The 24,367-nt window shown below is 32.7% G+C and overlaps 2 protein-coding genes across 3 annotated transcripts; one reads left to right on the plus strand and one right to left on the minus strand.

The window, feature by feature from the left end:
* Positions 1–1,069: 1,069 nt before the first annotated feature.
* On the minus strand, positions 1,070–16,355 carry dld (deltaD). The gene is given in 14 exon segments (NM_201506.1): positions 1,070–1,333; positions 2,676–2,765; positions 2,843–2,980; positions 6,162–6,351; positions 7,334–7,504; positions 7,596–7,786; positions 7,924–8,025; positions 11,274–11,414; positions 11,497–11,597; positions 14,144–14,213; positions 14,327–14,395; positions 14,475–14,554; positions 14,680–14,755; positions 16,249–16,355. Coding segments are annotated over 14 exon segments (1,524 nt in total). The 5' UTR covers positions 16,288–16,355; the 3' UTR covers positions 1,070–1,267.
* A 2,680-nt stretch (positions 16,356–19,035) lies between these two features.
* Positions 19,036–22,884, plus strand: si:dkey-42p14.3. Of its 2 annotated transcripts, none has more exons than XM_002666884.8 (4): positions 19,036–19,153; positions 19,324–19,488; positions 21,867–21,957; positions 22,147–22,884. In XM_002666884.8, exons 1-4 carry the CDS (start codon positions 19,051–19,053, stop codon positions 22,229–22,231), a joined length of 444 nt encoding a protein of 147 aa, XP_002666930.3. In that variant the 5' UTR covers positions 19,036–19,050; the 3' UTR covers positions 22,232–22,884. The 2 variants fall into 2 exon arrangements, with proteins under 2 accessions (XP_002666930.3, XP_001332866.5); XM_001332830.10 differs by having other exon boundaries at positions 22,170–22,884.
* The last annotated feature ends 1,483 nt before the right edge of the window (positions 22,885–24,367 follow it).

Here is a 24,367-nt window from a genome sequence, read left to right on the forward strand (position 1 = left end):
CAAAAAAGCGTCTGCTGTAAGCCAAGATCTGCACGTTTAGACTCGGGAAAGGCAAATAAGCATGAGCTAACAATGACCTCTGGTGGTTGAAGGAAGAAATGACAATTTATTGTGCATAGTATCATAATTTTGTAAGTAGCATATGTCTCGGATGTTATGCATAATATGCAAATTATATATTTTAATATTTTTTTATATTTGGAGTACCACCAAATGAAAATGAATTCCCATAAAACCCTAGAATAAATTCATTAATTTACTTCCCTGTAATTAAAAAAAACAAAAAAAAAACAGACTCTGTAAGGTCTTTAAATTGCAGTTCTTCACACACACGCAGGCACGCACGCACGGACACACACACACACACACACACACACACACACACACACACACAGACACACGCACACGCACACGCACACACACACACACACACACACACACACACACACACACACACACACACATTAAAACATAATGAAAAATGTTTTGGATGATGAAAACCATTTTAGAACTGTATCATAGCTGACCTCATTTTAATCTGTAGTCTTCATGTTGGATGTAATATTACTGATTCCAACTGGATATTTAGTTAATGGTTGATTAATAGCAATGAAACTAAGAATACCAAACTGATTAATCCCTCACTGTCTATTTGCAAGATACAGATTTTTCTATTGGTTGTAACTGCCTTTTTTTTTATTCATTAACCTGATGGAGGAGTCAGATTTATTTCCTGTGGTAACTGAAAACATGCTTTCTTTTAATAAACATAAAACCTGGTACATTCCCTCAACTACAAAGCACAAACTGCATTGAGTGCTGTTTTCAATACCTCATCTCATGCAAAGCACATCTCCCTAAACGACAGCTTAATTTAAAGCAGCATAAAGAAGTTCCTCTTTAGTGTTATTCATCTCCTTTGCATTTCAATTCAGCCAATATTTCCAACCATAATTTTTTCCCACTCTGTATTTGAGAGACATTTATTTATGAACACCACCACGAATCTTGTTTTATATAACCCAACAATGAACAACATAAAATCCAAATGACATCTTTCTCAGTCAGGTTAAGTTCAACATTAGATCCAACTCCTTTATTAGGACATTTAAATATCAGACTAAGTGTTTTACAGAGTTAATCTGCAAGTATGGATGAAGGGTACATCTGGAAAAATAAAAACAGAGACTGAAGAACTCCAGACTGTGTGGACTTGGAAAAAATGCAGCAGATACTGTATTTATATACAATTTTGAGTGAAGAAAATCTAGAAGTTGATAGCTTTTCCAAACGAAGCAGCAAGGTTAGCTTCTCTGAAGGCCTCTGATACAGTCTTGAAAAAGCAGAAAAGTTTGGTTAAAACTTTTTTTAAAGACAACATTAAGATTGTTACAATTAATAATAAGTGACTGATTAGTGTGCTCATTTATTAGAATGTCTATAAATTATATGAGTCAAAAACTTACAGTAGAAAAAATAATTAAGCTAGTACTTTTTGTACTTTTTTCCATACAAAAAACAAAAAAGGTAAATTATTAAATAATTATTTCAACAGAATTTTCTTTGAAGTTCCAATTATTAATAGATTGTTCATAGCCTTTAATATCATGGGGTTGATACAAATTCAATATTGGGAGTGTGATATTCTGTTAAATTGTTAAGCCCCACAATAGCCAAAGGACATTATAAGGCACCTTTTATGCACTATATTAAAGTAGTAATTACTAAGTGTTCTGAAGCAATTGGATTGTTCATTGTGTAATACAGATGAATATTTAAGTCGCTAAACAGATATTCACATCAACGCTTCTCTTTGTTGCATATGACAATCATTCTACATTCAAACTGAGTCATCATGGAGAGTTTTGTGTTGGCCATTATAACCAAATAGGACACAATGTTCCCATTATTGAATTGGATCAGAAGAATTTTTTTTTTTAAACTGCACTGTACTTCTGCACTGGATGCACATATGTGCTTTTTATGCAATGTATTGAACATAATATTACTGTTGTACAATAAAATGTATTTATTCCATCTTATTTTCCCTTTTTCCTTATTTACCTATTGTGTTGTTGCATATTTTAGACAATTATTAAAAAGTATTGATCTGACAAGTGCAATAGTATTTAGTAAAGGGCTATATTTTTTTTACATACAGTTGCAATCAGAATTATTAAACCACCCGAATTAATAGACCCCCTGTTGAATTTAGTTTTTACCTTAAATGTTTTTTAAAAAATTAAAAGCTGCTTTTTTTCTAGCTGAAATAAAACAAATAAGACTTTATCCAGAAGAAACATATTATTAGACATACTGTGAAAATTTCCTTGCTATGTTATACACAGTTTGGGAAATATTTAAAAAATAAAATAATTCAAAGGGGGGCTTATAATTCAAATTACATCTGTATATATAGTTTTTTCTTTATTACAAATTATCTGTATTTAGTAGATTTAATACCCAAGATGGATTATTAGTTGAGTTTCTATGTTCTCCATGAGATGTTGAAATTGTACATGGTTTAAAACAATTGTAGACATACCAGATAAGCATCTCCAGAATTTCGAAATCAGATCAATATTCCTAATATGCTCATTCATCATGTCAATTAACAATAGGAACTACAAAAAAACAAAAGAATTTAACTTAGATTTTAAATCTGAAAAACTTACGGGATGGGCGTGACACACTCTTGCAACATCCTCACACGATGCACCATATTCCATAGCCAAAGCAGCCTCATTAATCATCTCCCCCGCTCCCTGTTAAATTAAAAATGAATATATAAATGATCCTGTAGTTAGAATTTCCAATGCAAGAAAAGCAGGCAGATCATTACCGATCCCAGAATATGTGCTCCCAGCATCCTGTCTGTGTCCTTGTGGCTAAGGATTTTTACCAGTCCATCTGTATCAGCATTCGTCTTGGCTCTGCTGTTAGCCGCGAAAGGAAATTTGCCCACCTTATATGGCACACCCTAGAAAACATTATTACACATTGTCATTTTCTAAACCCCTGGACAGTATAATGACTTGAGCAAAAAAATTTAAATAGTTTTATTAGGTACCCTCTCAGTGGTTTCCAAAGTGGGGTCACAGGACAATGACAGGGGGTGACTTGGTGAACAATTTGACTAAACTATTAGAATTAGCATATTTTAACCATAACCCACAGAAGATAAAAATAGTAGTTTTTAATAATAAAAAACAGCAACCTGCAAATGGCGATCTGTAACTGACGGTCTCCAAAGTAAACCAAGAATAGACTTGTGCTGAAAACACACCAGTCTTTTTAGCTGAGGTTAATATTATAAGGTCACGAAACACCAAAACACATTTTTGAGATGTTGACAGTCATATATATGTCCCAAGTTGCTAAAAACACTGTTAGGACACACATATTTCACAAAAAAGTGAAAATTGGTTGTTTTGTGTTATTTCAAGCAAAAATACGTTCTTCCGGTTTGAAAAGAAAATTTGAAGCTATGTCATGGCAATTAGATCCTTGTGAGAATTCCAGCGTGTAAACTGGATGTCTGTACCATTGGGTACAACGTGATGTCTTTGAGCTTTCAGCATTAATTCATGAGAAAGACCTCCGAGTCTTTCCAGACCGCCAATCAGCGCACTCTATTGTGTATGAGGTGCAACTTTATTAATATGCATGATAGCTTCGAAGACTGTTTTTACCTGTGACGGAAGAGAGACGCAACATTGTGTTGCCAACCGTAATAGAAACAAGTGGAAGAAAAAGAATTGTTTGGAGATATGAGTCCTCAGTGTTGCATTTATAAATCTGCTACAACAAAGGTTTTGTTTTCAATTCCCCGCTATGAAAGCGCAGCTGGACTCACGTGTGGATTACAATGCTCTGCTAATCCGCAACAAAAGTGCGTTTGTAAGGAACATTTTTTACCCGAGAGCTTTCGCATCTAGAAATTGTGAAATCCGAATTTGCCACTCGTCTTCTTTTAAAAAAAGATGTGGTTGCAGTTGGAGTTGATTGTCCTGTCTATACAGATTTGGTAAGTGCAATCAGTGTTCAAGTTTTTTTCTCCCATTCGCCATGCGATATCAAACATTACATTAAAACTACACTCTTCCAGCAGTTCCTTGCAACCATTATCTCATTCGTCACGGGGGGCATGCAGAAATGTTCCTGAATGAAAGTGAAAGTGCTAAACTGCAGTTTAAGTCGACAAATTAATAATTTGGCAAATAATTATATTACTGATGTACATTTAAATATGGGCACTTGTCTTTCTCCTTTCGTCTGTGTGTTGTTTTGAGAAAATCAGTGCATGCTCGAACCGAAAACTCCCATTTTTATGCTAACCCTTACCTCTTTCACCACTCTACACTCCCACCTAAACAGAGCTGGACTCACCCACTTTCCTAACTTTTTTCAAACTAGAGGTGTGAAAACACCCAGCTGAGACAGGGGGGTTTCATGGCCCTTTAAACTAAACAAATTAATAAATCACTATAAAAATTATACGGTTGTTAAACTGTTGCACTTTTTGTGTTGTCAATATGCTTGTGTTTATATGGGCATATTGTTGTGTGCAACGTTTGTATATTTATAACCACCTCCGAGTAATTTGGGGATCGCGAGTCACTGGCATTGTTATTTTTAAAGGGTCAAGAAACACCAAAACACATTTTTGAGCTGTTGACAGTCGTATATGTGTCCCACACTACTAAAAACACTATTAGGACACATATATTTCATTAAGAAATGAAAATTGGTTGTTTTTGTTATTTCGAGCAAATTCGTACTTCCGGTTTGAAACAAATTTTTGAAGCTGCATCATGGCCATGAGATCTAAGCGTGTATTCCAGCGTGTAGACTGGACGTCTGTACCTGGGAGTACCTTATGACGTCTCGGAGTGTGCTGCATACATTCATCAGTAAGACTTGGTTCAAACCAATCAGCGCGCTCTATTGTGTATGAGGTGCAACTTCATTAATATGCATGATAGCTTCGAAGACTGTTCTTACTTGTTACAGTGTTCAGACGGCAGAGAAAGATGCCATGTTGTGTTGCCAAGCAGGAGAACAAGAATTGTTTGGAGATACGGGTCGTCAGTGTTGCTGTTATAATTTGCTGCAGTGAAGGTTTTGTTTTCATTTTTCCTCTATAAGAGCGCAGCTGGACTCACATGTGGATTACAGTGCACCCAACGCGTGACAGAAATACGTGTCTAAGGAACATTGTTTACCCGAGAGCTTTTCTCATCTGAAAATGGTAAAATCCGAATTTGCCTCTCGTCTCCTTTTAAGACACAGCTCCAGATGGTGTTGATTGTTCTGTCTCTACAGATTTGTTAAGTGAGCGAGCAGTGGTCTTTGTTTATTCAGAGGCAAAGTTAATTCGTATTGTCAGCAGTACTCTTTCAGTATTTAAAGATGGATCTTAGTCAAATGATTTCTAAGTTAATAGAGTTTACCGTACGTTAATATCACTACAATATTAAGGACTGAAAAATCTCCTGTAAACGTGGCTCTCAAAGTGTAAACATGTAAGCATCACATTCAAACTTACGATCGAGTAAGATTTTCGTTGCAATTTGTGACAGGAATAACACACACGGCCTTCTGACGCTACCTAACGAGTGAATCTAAGTTAACGAAAAATGCGGAGGGTTTTTTTCTCTCATTCTCCGTTCAGTAACAAACATTGCATGAAAAATGCATGCTTACAGCAGCTCCTCGAATCAAATATCTTGTTTGCGACGAGAGGCATAATTAAATTCCTAAATGAAAGAGCCAAACTGCAGTTAAAGTCCACCATTTAATAATTTGGCAAATAATTAGATTAATGATGTCCATGTAAACACAGTCAACTGTCTTTCTCCTCTGTGTCTGTGCATTTATTTTGCCTCTGTGTAAATCATGCAAATTTTTACGGACCTTCCCTCTTTCCCTCCTCCGACACGCCCCCCTAAAAAATGCTAGACACGCCCACTTTCCTGACTTTTTCCAAAGTAGAGGTGTGAAAAAACTCTATGGAAACAGGGGGGTTTCATGCCCTTTTTAAGTTTGGGAACCCCTGCCCCATCTCATGACTGCACTTGGAATCATCCTAACTTCTCCCCAATTGATGTGACATACATTTACAATTGAAAATGCACTAAAATGAAATTGATGTTACTCACTTCCTCTTTAAGCTGTTCCTCAGTTTTGCCGACCCAGGCAACCTCAGGATGTGTGTATATAACAGAGGGCACACAGTTGTAGTCAATATGGACGGCTCCTCCTGCCATTCCCTCCACACAAATGATACCCTCATCCTCTGCTTTATGAGCCAACATGGGTCCAGCTACTACATCTCCGATGGCATAGATACTAAATAAGATTCGTAAACAGATTAGGACTTGTTTTATGTGCAACATAATCAAGAACAATTATTAGAAGTGGTGTAACGGATCACAAATCTCACGGTTCGGATCACACTGCATTTTTTCAGTTACGGACCGGACCATTGTTTCAGATAAGCCATAAGGCAAGAAAACAATTGTAATTTACTTTCCATTTATTACAAAACAGTACTGCAAGAAACAAATATAACTTTTAACTTTTAACTTGATATTTTAACTAAAACAAAATCAAGAAATAACCAGCTGAATAAAATAAAATGATAAAATATTCAATAATGTGAAAAATGATGTTCTGTAATGTTTTCTGATTATATAATTGTTTTGAGGAATTGAGGGCCATATTTTGATTGTCGCCACCTATTGGTAAAATGTAATTGCTACAACTTTCATCTTTGAGCATCAATTTAAAGACTAGAAGTATTTTTAGTATATCTGTGCAACTATAAACTGTTATTCCAGTACTTCTGTGTTATTTGATTGTTTGTAACTATGTAAATAACAGAAAAGGGTAAAAACTAAATCTCTATCTCGTTCAAAGATTTGAATGCAGCACTTAAAAAGATTAATAAAAATAAGCAAATCATCTTAAATTATAAATAAGGTGTTTGAATTGAGATCTCCATCTTTTGATGATTAATTGTGCGGGTTTACACTGAATGCATTAATGCAGGCTAAACAAGCAGTGACACCTTTGATAACCTAAGAAAGCATTTAGGTGCCTCCACAACTTCTTCTGTCATCCTTATATTTTACAGGAATGCCAAAATGCTTTCATACATGAGATTTGAATGAGGAGGTGATCTCTCTGTGATCGTTCCAAATGGATTAATTATCTAGTAAAAAAACAGTTATTAATCCATGGATCATGTACGTTTCGAACGGAATGAAAACGTATGGATCGCAGATCAACGGTAACCCGTTACACCCCTACTCAATAAAGATCTTCATACTTGGGCACGTTGGTCTGAAAGCGGCCATTAACAGGGATTCTCCCACGTTTGTCCAGTTCAATACCAACAGACTCCAGGCCGAGGTTTCCAGTGAAGGGACGACGGCCAATGCAGACCAGCAGAACATCACAGGTGAGTGTCTCATTCTTGCCACCGGCTGCAGCTTCCACACTAAAAAAAAAAAAAAAAAAAAAAAAAACATATCAGGCAAAGATTCTAAAAGATTTTGATTAGAAATCAGCTGATGAAACATCCAACTCACGCCACATCAATTTTGCCATCAGGTCTTTTGGTGGCACCCATGACCTTGGTGCTCAGTTTAAACTTCAAGCCCTGCTTTTGGAGAATTCGCTGGAAATTCTTAGAGATCTCCATGTCAATGCCCATACCACCAACATGGCCAAGAAATTCCACTGCTGTAACTTTGGCACCCAACCTCTGCCATACAGAACCCTGAAAAAAATCATAATCAATCCATAACAGAATCATCAGACCTAAGTGTTGTAAAAATGCACTTTTATTACCAAAATAACTAATTCAGAACAGGCTTATGATGAATCAGTTATAAAATTTCACAATATTCCACTCACCAACTCCACACCAATGACTCCTGCTCCAATCACAATAAGTTCCTCAGGAACATTCTTGAGGGACAAAGCACCAGTGGATGACACAACACTGTCTTCATCAATCTGTCAAAAAGTGTAACACAATTAAAATCTGTGATCTGAATGCATCAAATCTACATACATAAAGGCTATAAAAAAGCTAAATCAGAATATACATATACATATGTGTGTTAATTCACCTCAAAAATAAAATATGTTATTAATTACACACCCTCATGTTGTTCCAAAACCCTGGGGTCCGCTCTTCGTACCTCGATTAAATGATCTAAGATGATTTGGCAGATCCTGGATCTTTTAATCTTGATAACTGATCTCTCGCTAATTTGGTTTTTCAAACAAGTTCGCGAATCAGATTAGCATGCCTGGATGAACTGATCTGAGATCGCTGCGTGTGTTGTGAAGGACAGATCTATTGATCCTCGAAATCATGATCAGCAATGCAACGATTGGCTGACGGCACAGCAGCGTAATGACATCATCTGATTAATATTCAATTATCCATGTAAGCAAAATTACATCAAATTAGCAGTAAACGGTTTGTTAAATATGACACGCAATAACTATCCACACTTGTTGTGAGCTGCAGGCTTTACACTTTCACGTGTCGAGTATTCATCATGTATTTCAATGCACTTTTGTGAAGCATAATCACTGGCACATTAACTGTTAAAACATGTTTATGACTGCATTAATGTATTTTTTCTTTTTTTTTTTTAAGTCAAATATTGTACATTTCTATTATCATTGTACTAAATTGTACTAAAGCGATCTAAAAAATTAATATCAATAAGTTTTCTCTTTGCACCACCAGGTGGCAGTCTTTGTTCTTTCATTTTATTAATATATATATTTAAGTTTTATTAATATATATAACTTTATTTATTTTATTAATAATTTTAACTTTATATATAGTTAAAAAATATTTATTATTTTCCCAAGTGTATATAACTACTACTGTAAGAAAATATCAGAATTCGGTACATACTTTCTCTATTATCTTTGCTTAAACTGACCCGACCTAATCCTGTTTATATGAATTGAACCTGCTTCCGATCAGGTTTGAGCAAGCAGAACTGTTGCTATGACAACAACTCTCGGATCAGCTTTGAAGAACAAAACAATCCTGGATCGTGTCAAATCGTCAATATCCAAATCCAGCTAACTGAGTAATCCACGTACGAAGAACGGACTCCTGAGCCCTTAAATCATCCTCAGAACACGTTCAAAGCTTAGAAAGGTACTAAAAACATCTTCAGATCATCTATCACATATTGAGTGGTACAACTGGAATTTGTCTAGGTAAAAAAATAATTCTGTGTGTACATGAATAATAATTAATAGCCCCCTTTTTGAAATGTATTTTCTTTAAAAATTTCCAAAATTATGTTTAACAGAGCAAGGAAATTTTCACAGTATGTCTGATAATATTTTTTCTTCTAGAGAAACTCTCATTTGTTTTATTTCGGCTAGATTAAAAGCAATTTTTAATTTTTTAAAACCATTTTAAGGACTAAATTATTAGCCCTTTTAAGCTATATTCTTTTAATAGTCTACAGAACAAACCATCGTTATATAATAACTTGCCTAATTACCTTGACATGCCTTGTTAACCTAATTAACCTAGATAAGTCTTTAAATGTCATTTTAAGCTGTATAGAAGTGTCTTGAAAAATATCTAGTAAAATATTATTTACTCTCATCATGGCAAAGATAAAATAAATCAGTTATTAGAGATGAGTTAGTAAAACAATTTTATTTATAAATGTGTAAAATCTCTCAGTTAAACAGAAATTGGGGAAAAAATAAACGGGGGCTAATAATTCTGATCCAACCAGTTGGATTACAGTGATCTGCTAACACGCGGCAAAAATATGTTTGTAAGAAACATTTTCTACCCAAGAGCTTTTCGAATCTGGAAATGGTGAAATCCGGATTTGCCACTCTTCTTTTAAATAAAAATACATGGTTCCAGTTCATGTTTATTTTCCTGTCTCAGATTTGATAAGTGTGTAATCAATGTTCTCTGTTTATGTTTATTTAGATGGCAAAGTTAGTTAGTATTGTCAACACTACTCTTTGAGTTTTTGAAGACATACCTTACTCAAAATGACTTAGTTACCAAGTTTACAGTAATATCACTACAGTATTATGGACTTAAAATCCACCACTTCCACACAGCTCTCAGATCCACTGCTCTCTGAATCACTATCTCCCCTGCATCTGTGTTTGTATTCCCGGTGTAAAAATCAGTTGTAGTGCTTGTAATGAAACTCCCCTTTTCATACAAACCCTTCCCTCTTTTGTCACTCAACACTCCCACCTAAACAAACTCATCAACTTTCCTGACTTTTTTCAAACAAGAGGTGTGAAAACACCCTGCTAAGACAGGGGGTTCATGGCTCTTTAATGGAGGATTAGACAGATCTCAGGTTTTACATAAAATATCATAATTTGTATTCCAAAGATGAGAGAAGGTCTCCGGGTTTGGAAATATGTAAGAGTGATTAATTAATAACATAATTAGCATTTTGGGTAAACTAAACTTTTAATGCAATAGTTTGCTTTTAATTTACTCACCCTCAAGCTATATAACGCAAACACATTCTATTTGTCTGAACAACAAGCCACTGTTAAACAATTACTTGGCTAGTAACACTAACTTGCCCAGTTAACCAAATTAACCTTGTTAAGCTTTTAAATTGCACTTAATAGTATCTTGAAAAAATATCTAGTAAAATATTATGTACTGTCATTATGGAAAAGATAAAAAAAAAAAAATCAGTTATGAGAAATTAGTTATTATAACTTATGTTTAGTACTGTGTAAAACATTCTCACCGTTAAGCAGAAATTGGGAAAAATAAAATTTAACAGAAGGCTCAATCCGCTTAAGTGGTGATGCGTTTGTGACGTATGTAATACTGTTTCCGGGTCCAAGCCGCCACTCATTTGAGTGGAGAAATCATTCGTTTATAATCACATTTTATTCCTATCACACATTAAAGTTAATTTTATATAAAATCATAGTGTACACAACAATCTCTGGGCTTGCTGCATAACAAATACCAAAAATTTAACAATTTATAAAAAATGATCACTTTCTGGCCATCGGATATTAGGCAAGGACATATATACTGCGATCGTGATTTTCGAAAGCCTTAAATCGCTTTGTAAATGTTTATTATTACCATTTCATGAGTCTCCCTATTCAGTTGAATAAAGCGCTTGGACCCGGAAGCCTCTTCGCGTGACATCACAATTAACAAGCGGATAATTCTGACTTCATCTGTACTTTCTACATCACGGAAGTACCTCAATGCCTGGGAAGGGTGTGACCTCTGATCCAGTAGCGATGAGAATGTTTTTAGTGTTAATGACTTGTTCTCCATCAGCAGTCTTTGCAGTCACTTGATTCTTGCCAGTTATCATTCCAAAGCCATTTACATGAGTTACCTAAGAATAGTTAAAAAAAATTATGTTTATGATATACTTTCAAATGTGAATGGTGAAAAATCAAACAAATGAAATATCTTACTTTGTTCTGTTTGAATAAGTGTGCAATCCCGCCTGTCAAAGCTTTGACCGCCCCGCTCTTCTGTGCCATCATCTTCTCCAGGTTCAATGAGATGCCCTGAACTAATTTAGAATAAATCATTAAGAAATGCAGGGCTACAGACTGTTAATGGGTAGGCAAGCTTGAGTGAGTGTGTTTTGAACTGATAAGCCATGCAACTACTAAATAGCTCTGTCTGTTAAAAAAACAAGTTATTTAAACAACCACAAACAACTCTGTGATTTACACTTGTTAAAGAGATAAATCTGAACTGTTTTTTTTTCAATAGCCCTTAGTCTTACCCTTAAGAAGGTGCTTCCACAAATCAACATTTATCATGAATTTACTGTAATAAAAATAATGATTTTTTTGAATTGTATTGTAATATTACCGTTTTAATCATATTAAAATAATAATGGAATATGATAACTGCAGTTTTTAGAAGTCATATTAGAGCTGGGTGGTATGTATAATACTGCATGCATGTATATTGTTACTGCGGAATGAAAGATGTACTGTAAAATAATTTATTCTGTGTATACTGCAAAATGTAAATAAGTGGGCATGGCCAACTCACATGCAATATGCGTGAAGCTGAGGATGATGCTCCATGGGAGACTGGTAGTGTTGCTTTATATTTTCAACAAGAATTGATCACTTAGTTTCAATATTTATACAAGATTTGTAAATGTTTATATTTAGTATTTTTAAAGGAAAAAAGGATTTGATACTTCTTTAGTGCTTACATATTTAAATTTTCATATTGTACATTCCTGATACTTGGGATGTATTTTAGATCGGTGAGATGTTATTTGACAAATATTTATAATGAGGTCAATCCACTGTATAATGTGTCATACAGTGCAATTTGTTGTTCATCTAAAGTCACATTTTGCTTACTATATTTAGGATAATTAAAAAATTTGTAAATTTTTATTTATAAATTTACTACTTAAAAATTAATAGATGTATATTTATATTTATCAAATCATTTTCTCTTCTTAAATATTCAAGCTTATTGTCAATATAAAGCACTTTTGTTCATTTTTTAGAAAAACTATGTCATGAAAAATTATTGTTACTGTGAAATAAACATGCTCATACTGTGAAATAAAATTTGGGTCAAATGGCTCAGACCTTAGACATATCAGATTTTCATACATGCACTTAAAACAAACGTAATGAAGAACAGCAGCCTTAAGACAAAAGTAAGAAACCATATACTTAGAGGAAATCTTTTCGAAGGCAGTGAGATGCTATACACTGCAAAAAATATTTTTTTTACTTAGAGTTTTTAGGCCCTATCATACACCCGGCGCAACGCGGCAAAAGGCATAACGCAATTGTTGTTTGCTAGTTTCAGCTCAACGCAAGAGTCGTTTTGACGTATTGTGCCATGCTGTTTAAATAGCAAATGCACTCATATGTGCACTGGTCTAAAAAAGGAGGCGTGTTGAGGTGCATTGCTGGCGCGTTGCTATTTTGAGGAACTTAAATAGATGGTTCAATAGACCAGATCAAAGCTAGTCTGATGTCCAGCGCAGGCCGCGTTAGTTGTGCACCTCGCTTACACATTGCTTTATACACACAGGATGTACAGCAATACACAAATATCTTTACAAATGAAAAAATTTTAAAGGATTAAAATATTACAAAAAATATTATTTTCTAGCCAACATAAATGTAAAAACCATACTTACATGCCTTCTTCATCTCGGGGGGCTTTTTCAGTTAATTCATAACAATTTGCTTTTGTATAATGCTATTATTAGTAGCACTATAATTTATTATATGCATATTTATATTTGTTTTATTAAAAACATTATTCAAAAGAAGGTAATGATTTGCACTCAATTGTTTCGTGCAGTTTTTATTTGTACTTTTTCTTACATTTTACGGGTGATAACAGACAAACAGACGTTTCGGCACAAAGCCTTCCTCAGTTTGTTTTTATTAAAAACAAACTTAGATTTGTCCACCTGTCAGGTTTTAGACCATATGAGGCACAGCATGTGTATTTGGATATAACTCAGTATTTTGACCTCACTATGTTATTATTGTTCATGTATTCGTTTGCTGGAAATTAGAACTGAATTTAGAAATAGTTTTGAAATAAATATTTGTGTTAAACAAACTAAATGAATTATGTAGGCTACAGGCTAATGGATGTCTGTGCGTACAACACCTTTCTCCATCCACGAGAGTGAAGCGAAAGTAAACAATGAGGAGGCTCATCTCTCATTCTCGCACAAAAGATGCTCTGTTTAACTGTTTTCTCTCTAGTGAAGTGGTCAGTTTTTCCACTTACAAAGTCTGCCATGCAAATAGCAAATGCGCTATGGTGCGGCGCAACTGGCTCTTAAAGGGAATGGGAGATGAGACTCTGATTGGTTGCTTCTCAAAACACACCTATAACTCATTAAGAGAATAAGCTCAACCCTGTAAGACCACAGTGAATTTTTCAAAGTTAATTTTTCCATCCTTCAAATGGCGAAAATGGATTCTGACACACCCTTAATTACTGACACGCCTTTATTACTGTTCAAATGGCCTCAAACTTATTTCCTTGACATGCAGGTCACAAAAGATGTTTACACAGAGCTTATCATAAATTTAAATTTCAACTTACTTTCAATGCCTCTGCTTTCAAAATCTTTTCCATGTGCCATGTGATACAGGTATGAGTTGTTTAGCAAAGCCTAAACAAGTCAAAAATGTTAACCAATATTACAATCGTTCAAACATATAGAGACTTTTTTTTAACGAAAAGGCATTGTTATACTTTGGAGAAAACTCTTTAACTATCACAAACCTTTGATGGGATACAGCCCACATTTAAGCACGTCCCTCCAAGGGTTGCATTCTTTTCCACGCATACTGTCTGTGATAAAAGGTTGCATGTTACCAAAGAGTCTAAAGAAATATCTTCTGTGTCTGAAAACTGGATGTCAGATCGGTACCTTAAACCCAAGCTGAGCTGCTTTGATAGCGGCAACATATCCTCCAGGTCCAGAGCCCACAACTGTGACATCAGCATCAACTTTGAAAAAAACAAATAATTATTTGAATACTGCATCACATATTAGGGCATTACATTTCATTTCAAGTAACTTGCCTTCAAAAACTTTGATTACTATAATCAAATATGACTTTAAGTGATCTTACTTGCTGCTTTGTCAGCATACGTTCTCGCAGACAAGACTGTGGCTCCATGCAGCTTGCAAGGAAGGTGCTGGCCTCGCTGTATATACAAAAAAAATAGTATTATTATTAAAATATGGGTTTTCAATAATCGATTTTAATAAATCCAATTGCCAACCACAATATGAACACTATAATTGTGAATAGATATTTAATAAAAGGGCCAATTCAATAGAGAAAAAAGACATTAACTTAGACACTGAAATTTAAAATGGCAATGTATAAGTGTATGTATTAATCAATCATTCATTGTTATTAAACAGGTACATAATTCTATAGCAATAAAAGCAAATTAGCACAAATTCTGCATAAGACTCAAACATCTTTTTGAGTTATTAAAACTATTTTGTTTAGAAATGTGTGTGTGTATAAAATAAACATGCATTATGAATGTGATGAAAAAAGTTGGCAAGTTTACAGTATACAACATACTTTGTAGAAATTCTGTAAACTAAACTGTACAACCCAAAAGGAACTATGCTAATCAAAAGAATTAGAGTCAGCTCATTATAGAACAAATATGATTGATTTTATTTTACTTTTTTTTTGCATTTATGAGGAAAAACTTTGTTATGTGTGTGACATCTCTCCATTATAGATGTGACAGATGTAAAATAGGCACTTGTGTGACTTTGGTAAATCAAATATAATAGTTTGAAAACATTAACAGATACATTTTTGAAGCTGTGTAAAATACTTGCTTACACAAAAAACACAAAAACAAATTCAATATTTTGGCAATAATTATAGATATAGTACAACAGAATAAGTTAAATTAGCAAAACAAAAACTTCCTCATTCCCTTGTATGAGATCAGTATAACATATCTGTACATGTACATAATGTCTACTGTCTTCCTTGACTCTCGTGTGTGAACTTTCATACATTTTGTAAGACAAACCCCTTGAAAGTATAATTAGCAATAACTCTTTTGAATTGGTTTTGATAAAAATAAAAACTTTAAAAACGAACAAAAAAGAAGCTATTGGTAATTTTTATATTAACAGAAAAAGCAATAGTCTTGCTTAAATGTTAATGGCCACAATCCCAGTGTTGTGTCTACATAGACAGCACTTTTTGGCATTACTGGCACGTACATTGAGTATCGCGTTTCAACGCGTCTACGGTGGACATAAGCTTAATATTTTTGACGTGATTTGATTTGTACCTGGACTAACGTTACAATTATGTGACCTAGAGTAGCTAGCCAATAATTAAAAAGCTTCACAGTGACAGAAATGAAACAACACGCCCTCCAAGTTCAACCAATGGATAGAGATTGACTTTTTAGTTGTGTAATATGCATTAACACGTTCGGTAATTAGTTATATAGACACAATAAATACACGTACTATGTAGTTAAATTAACTCGGTTCGCTTCGTTTGTGTTTATGTTGACGTTGACATGCGGGTTTGCTATAGGCCTACACGATTATAATGTTGCATTTTTTGTAAAACGCTTTCATTTTCTATCTGAAGCCAGTACTTATATACCCAAAGTACGTTGTAATAAGGACAATAAACAGTCGTTACCGTAGCGAGTGTGCGGTACAGATGGTTCCAGCTCTGCATTTTGACAGTATGTCCCTTCCGAGACCGCTTCACCTACAGCGATTGCTGTGTCCAAGGACTTGCAAATTAACGCATGCGCATTAGGGATGCTTTCAGAGTCGCATTCTGATGATGTCACTCATATTTGTTAAAACTTCAAACTAGAATTGTGTCTGTTTGCTTTAAATTCAATTATATTTCTATTTAGGTTCTATATTCATAAATGCAAATGTTCAAATTGCAAACCTGTCTTTGTAGTATTTATACTATAAAAGATGAAAATTACTCAAGACTCACTTTAGAAAAAAAGCATACAAAGAATAAGCCATAAAATATTTGCACGGCCAATATTTTTTTTTTTAAATTTGCTAAATCTCTAAAATAAATGTATACATTTTGTACTCTTCGCTTTCTATTAAATTATTCATGATGTTTTTTCTCTAGATCTATGATATTGATCCTTTTTTGTTATTCTTCTTTTTCTGTTCTTGGTTTCTCTAAGTAGCCTGCTCTGATTATTGTAAGTGTTGTCTATGGTGCTAAAGGTCGTACAATCTACACTAAATGTACAAATAAAATATTAATAAGGCTGTAATTTTGTTAAAATATTGAGAAAAATACAATTTATATTCACCCATTCATTTAATCATTTTCATTCGGCCCTAATTTATCAGGGGCTGCCACAGTAGAATAAATCGACACAATTTATTATAATAGAGTATAATTTTCCTAAAATTTCTCATTTTACTTTATTAATAATTATTTATTCACTCAACACAAATTCCTTATCTTTCTGTATGTGTATATTGTTTATTTATTGTTATTTTATAATATTTAATCTGTTGTAAGTTTGCCCCTTAAAATATTGATGTCACGTATAAGTTGAATGGCATGTTGTTTATAAATCTATTATAATTTAAGAAGAAGAAGAAGAAGAAGAAGAAGAAGAAGAAGAAAAAGAAGAAGAAGAAGAAGACAACACTTTAAATCTGGACTCTGGCCTGGAGCATTTGCTAAACTTTTTTTTTTTTTTGTAATCATGTACATTCAAAGTTATTTGTGGTAAAATGGAACACTGCATTAAAAAATTATATTCATAAAGGATGCTTTTTTGTATTTTTTATTTCAGTATAAATCATGTGTGTGCATATGTAATAAAGTGTATATTATTTTATTGAAATAAATTAATGAAGAATGTTGAAAAATGTTAGTAATAAAAATCAAAGAAGACTTTGATGCAAAGAAATATAATTATTTGATGTATATATTTTTTATGCACTAGTGTATTGTTTTGTATTGCATACACTATGTAGTCTAATAAAGAACACTTTTTTTGCAAAGATTTTATTTTTTAATATACAATTTTGTCTAAAACTTTGAAAACATTTCTGGGGTTTTCCACAACATTATTCTAATAACTGCCAGCGGCCTGTTGTTTTACGAACTTGTTCTAACACATGAAGACATATGAAAAATAAATATTTCACATCTCATAAATGAATAAAATACATTTCCCAATCACACAGGAAGCACTCCATCACCCTAAAAGTGCAATATAATATAATATAATATAATATAATATAATATAATATAATATAATATAATATAAAATAATATAATATAATATAATATAACATAATATAATATAATATAAAATAATATAATATAATATAATATAATATAATATAATATAATATAATATAATATAATATAATAACATAACATAACATAACATAACATAACATAACATAACATAATATAATATAATATAATATAATATAATATAAATGTGAGAAAGGGTGTGCATCTGTAGAATCATGATATATTTTCTGCTATTTAAAACTAAGAGAACCACTCATACCATACAATAGGTAGCCTACACAAAGAGTTCCCTCTAGTGGTAAAACCTGCACAGAAACTTTCAACTCCTTAAAGTCTTATTTCACAGTACGTTAAAATAATACTATGTGCGTGAAAAAAGTTAAATAAATTAAATGAACACGTAAAAATAAAACTACAGAAAGGGGCATTTTGTCTCATATTCGTTTTCCAAACATTGATTTATTTATATTATTTACTCTGAAAATTAAGATATTTTTTATATATTAACATATTTTTATCTGTTTATTTCCTTCTGGACATTTTTATATAGTTTTATTAATTAAATTAATTACATTTTCATATTGAAGTAGGCTAAGAATGGGCCCATAACAAATTAATACATCACAATGCAAAGTTGTGTAAAAACACCCATTAATTTATTTAATCAATTCTTCTTCTTCTTCTTCTTCTTCTTCTTCTTCTTCTTCTTCTTCTTCTTCTTCTTCTTCTTTTTACTAATCTAAATACAAGAGCATAACCCGACTGGCTTCAGTTTCAAGAGACGTAATGAGATTGAAGAGGATTAGGGCGGAAGTAGGTTTAAATGGATAGTTCGCTCAAATGGAACAAAGGGGAATACGTTAGGCGGAACGAGACACTCGGTTGCATTGAATCTTTTTCATGTACATGTACAGTCAATGGTGATTGATACCGTTCTGTCCAGTATTTTAACGTCTTGTTTTGTGCTCCAATACCGGTTTGGTACAACGTGAGGGTTGACTTTTTTGTTCTTTTATGAGTAACTTTAAGAGTATGCTAATTACTGATCGATATGAAAATATGTATTTGACTTGCTCATGTATTTGAGGTCGCCGACTTTTGCCTTGTACAATGCGCATGTGCGGTTTCATAGCAACAGTAATAAACTTGCAGTACACCGGACACCAGAGCGTGAATGTGAAGATGTCATCCCCACGGGAGCGCGAGGCAGCAGAATACATCAAAAAACACGAAATTGTTGACCTAATGGATAATTTAACTAGTATGCTCTTCTTCTACAGACCAGGTAAGACTTTACCTCATATTTGGTAACTTTAGATTACTTTAGTTTACCGGCTACCTCTATATTTGTTGCGTAAGAGTTTGAAAACATTATTTGGAGGAAACTGCCTCTTTTAGTACATAGAAAAAATATTATTTTGCGTTCGTACTAATAACTAATACCAAGTCTTACAGATCGTCCTAGGAAATTTCTGATTGACCAGCTTGAAAAGCTTAAAATTTCCAAAGATCATCAAGGAAACACCCCGTGTCTTTTAAACGTATCCAACCTAGACGCGCTGTTCGGAATCCTGGATCCTTCCAATCAAGGCTGCATCACTTATGGTCAATACAAAGAAGGTAAATCCTTTAAGTTGCAGATATCGTAAAAAAACGTTGTCCTTTTAGGAAACCTTTAACAACACATAAAAACATAGTGTAAAACGTGAATGAATAAAGCAATTTTGGGTGAAGGCTTCAGAGAAATGCATGCAACATTAACCAAAATAAATGTAAAATGCAAGGACAGGCTTTTTGGACGGAGCATTATATTATGTTTCAAATCATATCCCAGATAGCATACAAATGTAGGTCATTTTATGCAGTTTTGCAGCACTGGTGGTATTCCTTTCGGCCCAGACAAAATTAATGTGAGCCTGAAGTGGCCCATGTGGAAAATTATCAATTTGGCCCAAATAATGGAGGACAGATGTGGGCCACAATTGGCAAAAATGTGGCCTAGTCATTTAAGGGTAATCTAGGTATAATAAACCTAAAGTGGCTCACATGTGTAAGTGCAAATGTGGCCCAGTTATCTTAAGACATTTGCCACTTTTGGCAAATATTGTCACAGTTAGCTCTGGCCAATGTGGCTCTGAGCCTAAAGAGGCTCAGAGAAGATTTGGCAAATGTGGCCCAGTTATCTTCACATATGTGGACCACATAGTCATCATCATGGAGAAAAGTGTTTGCTTTAGTTTGGCTCATAGCCCTAAACATCTTAATATAAATATCTTTTGGGCTGCTGTAACTTTTAAGATTTTTGCTTGAAATTTTTATTCATTACATCAAACAAGCCAAGTAAAATAATAAATTAAGTGAGGCACAACCTAGGATGAAATAATATAATTCACTGATGTTAACCCATGTTTAATCCATTATTAGAAGTAACATAATGACATGCTTGCACATGCCACAGAATTATAAAGGTTTATAAGCTATTAACATTCTACGGTTCAACTTCTGTTCACAGAGATATCAATAATTAGATTATAAACCTCAACAACGGTGACAATTAACAAAATAAACAAAACTCACAAACATAAAAAATATATATATATATATATATATATATATATATATATATATATATATATATATATATATATATTTTTTTTTTTTTTTTTAGTATATATATATATATATATATATATATATATATATATATATATATATATATATATATATATATATATATACTAAAAGTGACAAAATCAACTACGTCAACATAAACAGCAGAATCAAAATCAAATAATGAAAACCATAGCATCAATAAGTTGTATAATGTATTCATACTGCAATGTATGCTGGGATTTTTGTTCTTTGCCACACCTAGCAAGTGTAATTTATAGGCCAGATCTGTGCCAGAATAAAAACTAACTGTGGCCCAGAATAGGGTCAGTTCTGGTTCATTTGGTTGAATTCTGGCTAATATGTGACATTGCTATGGCTTAATAGTGGCCCAGATCTGGCAAACAGGAGAGGACTGCCCAAGTGCCATCATTCCATGTGGTATGTGGGCTGGATGTAAGTTTATGGTGTGGGCCGGATTTGAGCCACGTGAATTTTGCTAGCTGGGATTGGATTATATTACATAATACAGGATCGTATATTTACTTGAAATAATATATTGGGTTCCACACAATCAATTTGTGTTAGGATAAAATGAAGGAATTAAGTTACCTTATTAGTTTTCACAAATTTTTCAACACAAAAAGATTTGTGTTGTTTCAGCTCAAGTTAAATAAGTAGTTTGAACAAACAGCAAATGTTGTTTTTTGATTGTTATTAAAGAAATTTCAGTTTCGTTTATTTATCGAAAATACCAGTGTTTAAATAGTATTTTCCTTAATTTGTCAGTAAGTTTTTCAGATTGTTTTTGTATTTTAGTTAGCATGTTATGTTTCTGTTTTATAAGCATATTTTTAATAGTTTTTATTACCTATTACATTTGTTTTATGTACTGTATGTATGCTTTTTTGGAGAACCAATAAGATTTTTATTCATCAAACAACTGATAATATATGTGAACAATCTTATATTGAATCTTATGAAGGAATCTGAAATACCTCTGAAGACATGCTCACTTCATGAGGATTTTTTTTAATGAACTTTTTTAAGCGTCCAAGATATTTGTGATTATTTTCAATGAAAGCACACAAATCTATCAGACTAAAAATATCTTAGTGTTCTGGAAATTAATTTATTTCTTATGGGTACTTTGGATCTATTTAAAGGTAAGCAAATGGTGAGTCAAATTAAGTCAAGTGAAGTCATATATATTTATTTATATACATTTATATATCTATATATTTATTATATTATTAGTGTGATACAAGTTAAACATGTAAAAACATATTAGCATATTTTCTCGATACGACTTACAAACATTGTTTACAGTTCATGCATGTAAGAATTATACCAGTGGTCTGACTAAATGTAACATGGGTCCCCAACAGTACTAAAGACAATTGGCATTAAGAATTTCAGCGCGTTCCCTGATGGAGCCAGTGAAAACAAGATATCTCAGGAAACATTCATAAGAGAGGTGTAAGTACTGCTTGAGTAATATTATTTGGATATTCAAGGTCTGTGAATTCAAAGTTTGAATGCAGACACAACACTCATCTTTTGTTTTGAATGTATTTGATTATATCAACAGTATGTTATGTCTTTCATGTTTTGATAACATTTAATAAGGCAGATTAATGACTGTGAATTCTGTGCTTGATTTATCAGGATCTCTCTAATTCTCTGTTTAGGACAAACAGCTTGTAAGATGTGCAAGAACATTCAAGCAGTAGAAGAACTCAACAACTATTAAAAAAAGTTTTTCAAGTGTTAAAAGTGTTCTTTAAAGGATTTTGTATTGATTCATATGAGAAGAGTATATTCATAAAGATGTATTTATGTTCGATTATTTTTACTATTAACAAATAAATCATGACAAATATTGCAATGCTGCTTACACATGCACATGCATTATATTGTATATTCCATAACACTATACCCAAGCATTGCAGGAAACAATCTGTATTTTTACATTTTGAAAATACTGATTGTGTGTTTTATAGAAAATTTTCCTTATAGGGACCATAAAATAGTCCCCACACATACTTGTACGGACATTAATAAGGAACACAATGTGGATGCATTCACAAATTCTGTGTTTGAAGGCATACACATAAAGAAATAAACACACAAACACATCAATTTTTCTAGCAACTAAAGCTCGATGTAAATTTTACTTCGTGCCTAATTTTTTAAACATTATAACATTGTAGTGTTTTAGGTTATAGGTGGTGTGTGGACACAGAATATTAAAACTCTCAACTCCCACCAATCTGTATATTGGCGAGGGGGACAATTGCAAACTTTGTCATCATGAACTATTCTTATGTTTGTTCATACAATAAAGTCAGAAGCCATTGAAATGTTATGTATGGACAAAAATAAACACTTGAGATCTTTTCTAAACATCTTGTTTTGTTTTCCACAGAAAGTAAATAGTACAATTTAATTGTCTGTAATTATAGCATTGAGACAGAGAAGATTATTGTCAAATAATTTATCCACAACGTGAAAAATCTTGATTCTTTACACTATTTGTGTCTATATTTAAAAAAAGCTTGTTTGTTATAGACTGATATCCCTGTCAAATTACTACAACTGCAGTGAATATTAATGATTTGCTAAAATATTTTACCTACTTTTACACCATTAAAAAAAATATGTGAGTTGTGACCATTAAATATCTAATAAGCACACATATTGTATTTCTTTATATTATTACATTTTATTTGTATAGCCTTTATCATTTAAAACGCATGTGTCAATATGTTAAATACATTTAACCCAGTAAAAAGGTATATAGTGTATAAAAGGGAAAAGATAAAAACTAAAGTATCGTTACAACTGGATGTTGTTAAATGTTAGTGTATCACACAGATGTGTGAACTGATTTTTTGCCTCCAAATTAATAAAAATGTGAGGTCATAAATTTAAAAATAATTAGTGGATTTGTAAGAAAATATGTAGAGTATTTGTATGCCCGTTACACTTGGTTTGATGTACATTTTATCGATAAAAAATCTCACTGGTGTGGAAAAACAAATGACAAAAATACCACATCTATCAGTGAATGCCAGTTTACCTTTAGGTATATAAAAAAAAACTTAGCAGTTATACACTCTCACAATGCAAAAGGTCAGTGGAGAGACAGAGAACGACTTACATTAACAGTTCAATGGGAAGAATACCTACATGGTAATTATGGACTGTTCAAAGTTTTGAATGAATGAAGGTGTGTTAGCTTATGAATAGTTTAATGTTCACATGCTACAATACTATTGTGTTAAACTAGCATTGTTTTTTTTAAATGCTAAATTTGGAGGCTGTCATATGGTGTTGATCATAAAAAAACAAACAAACATGAAGGGGTTTCTTCAATTTTGGCAAATATTCTATCCTCGGGGATGATTTTAAAGAAACAATTTAAACCTTAAACATTAAATTATTTAAACATTAAATTATATATAATATCCTGTGTTGTGCTTTTATTTCTTCATGTTTTCCTTTTAAACAATTGTTCAAGTTATACATTTGCCATTGTTATTTTACACTTTCTTATCTTTGCCTCCTGTGTTTTTTTAAACGCTTAATCAAAGAATTTATATTAATACTTTGTCAGTTTAGTTAAAATAGTAAATAAAAGTTAACATTTGAAACAATAATTTTAGGAAAATGTCAAATTGCTATGTGGTTCAAGAAACAATATCAAATCCACTCTTGCAGACATTTATCTGTTTATATGGGCCTGGTTTTATTAACAAACATGTCAAACGTTAAACAAAATTTACTTTCAATAAGTTTAAGACTTTAAGTAGATAAAAGTTTGCTTAGTCGATGTTAATGAATTTAAATTTAATTAAATTTTGTCTAATTTTGGAAATATATATTT

This window comes from Danio rerio, chromosome 25 (assembly GCF_049306965.1).
Source record: "Danio rerio strain Tuebingen ecotype United States chromosome 25, GRCz12tu, whole genome shotgun sequence".
In the NCBI taxonomy this organism is placed as follows: Eukaryota; Metazoa; Chordata; class Actinopteri; order Cypriniformes; family Danionidae; genus Danio; species Danio rerio.

Bases quoted from the DNA above. Each gene is read 5' to 3' on its own strand.
- si:dkey-42p14.3 (XM_002666884.8), top strand. From the start codon at position 19,051: ATGTCATCCCCACGGGAGCGCGAGGCAGCAGAATACATCAAAAAACAC. The intron at 19,489-21,866 runs GTAAATCCTTTA...GGTCCCCAACAG, and splicing joins TTATGGTCAATACAAAGAAG to TACTAAAGACAATTGGCATT. The intron at 21,958-22,146 runs GTAAGTACTGCT...TTGATTTATCAG, and splicing joins GAAACATTCATAAGAGAGGT to GATCTCTCTAATTCTCTGTT.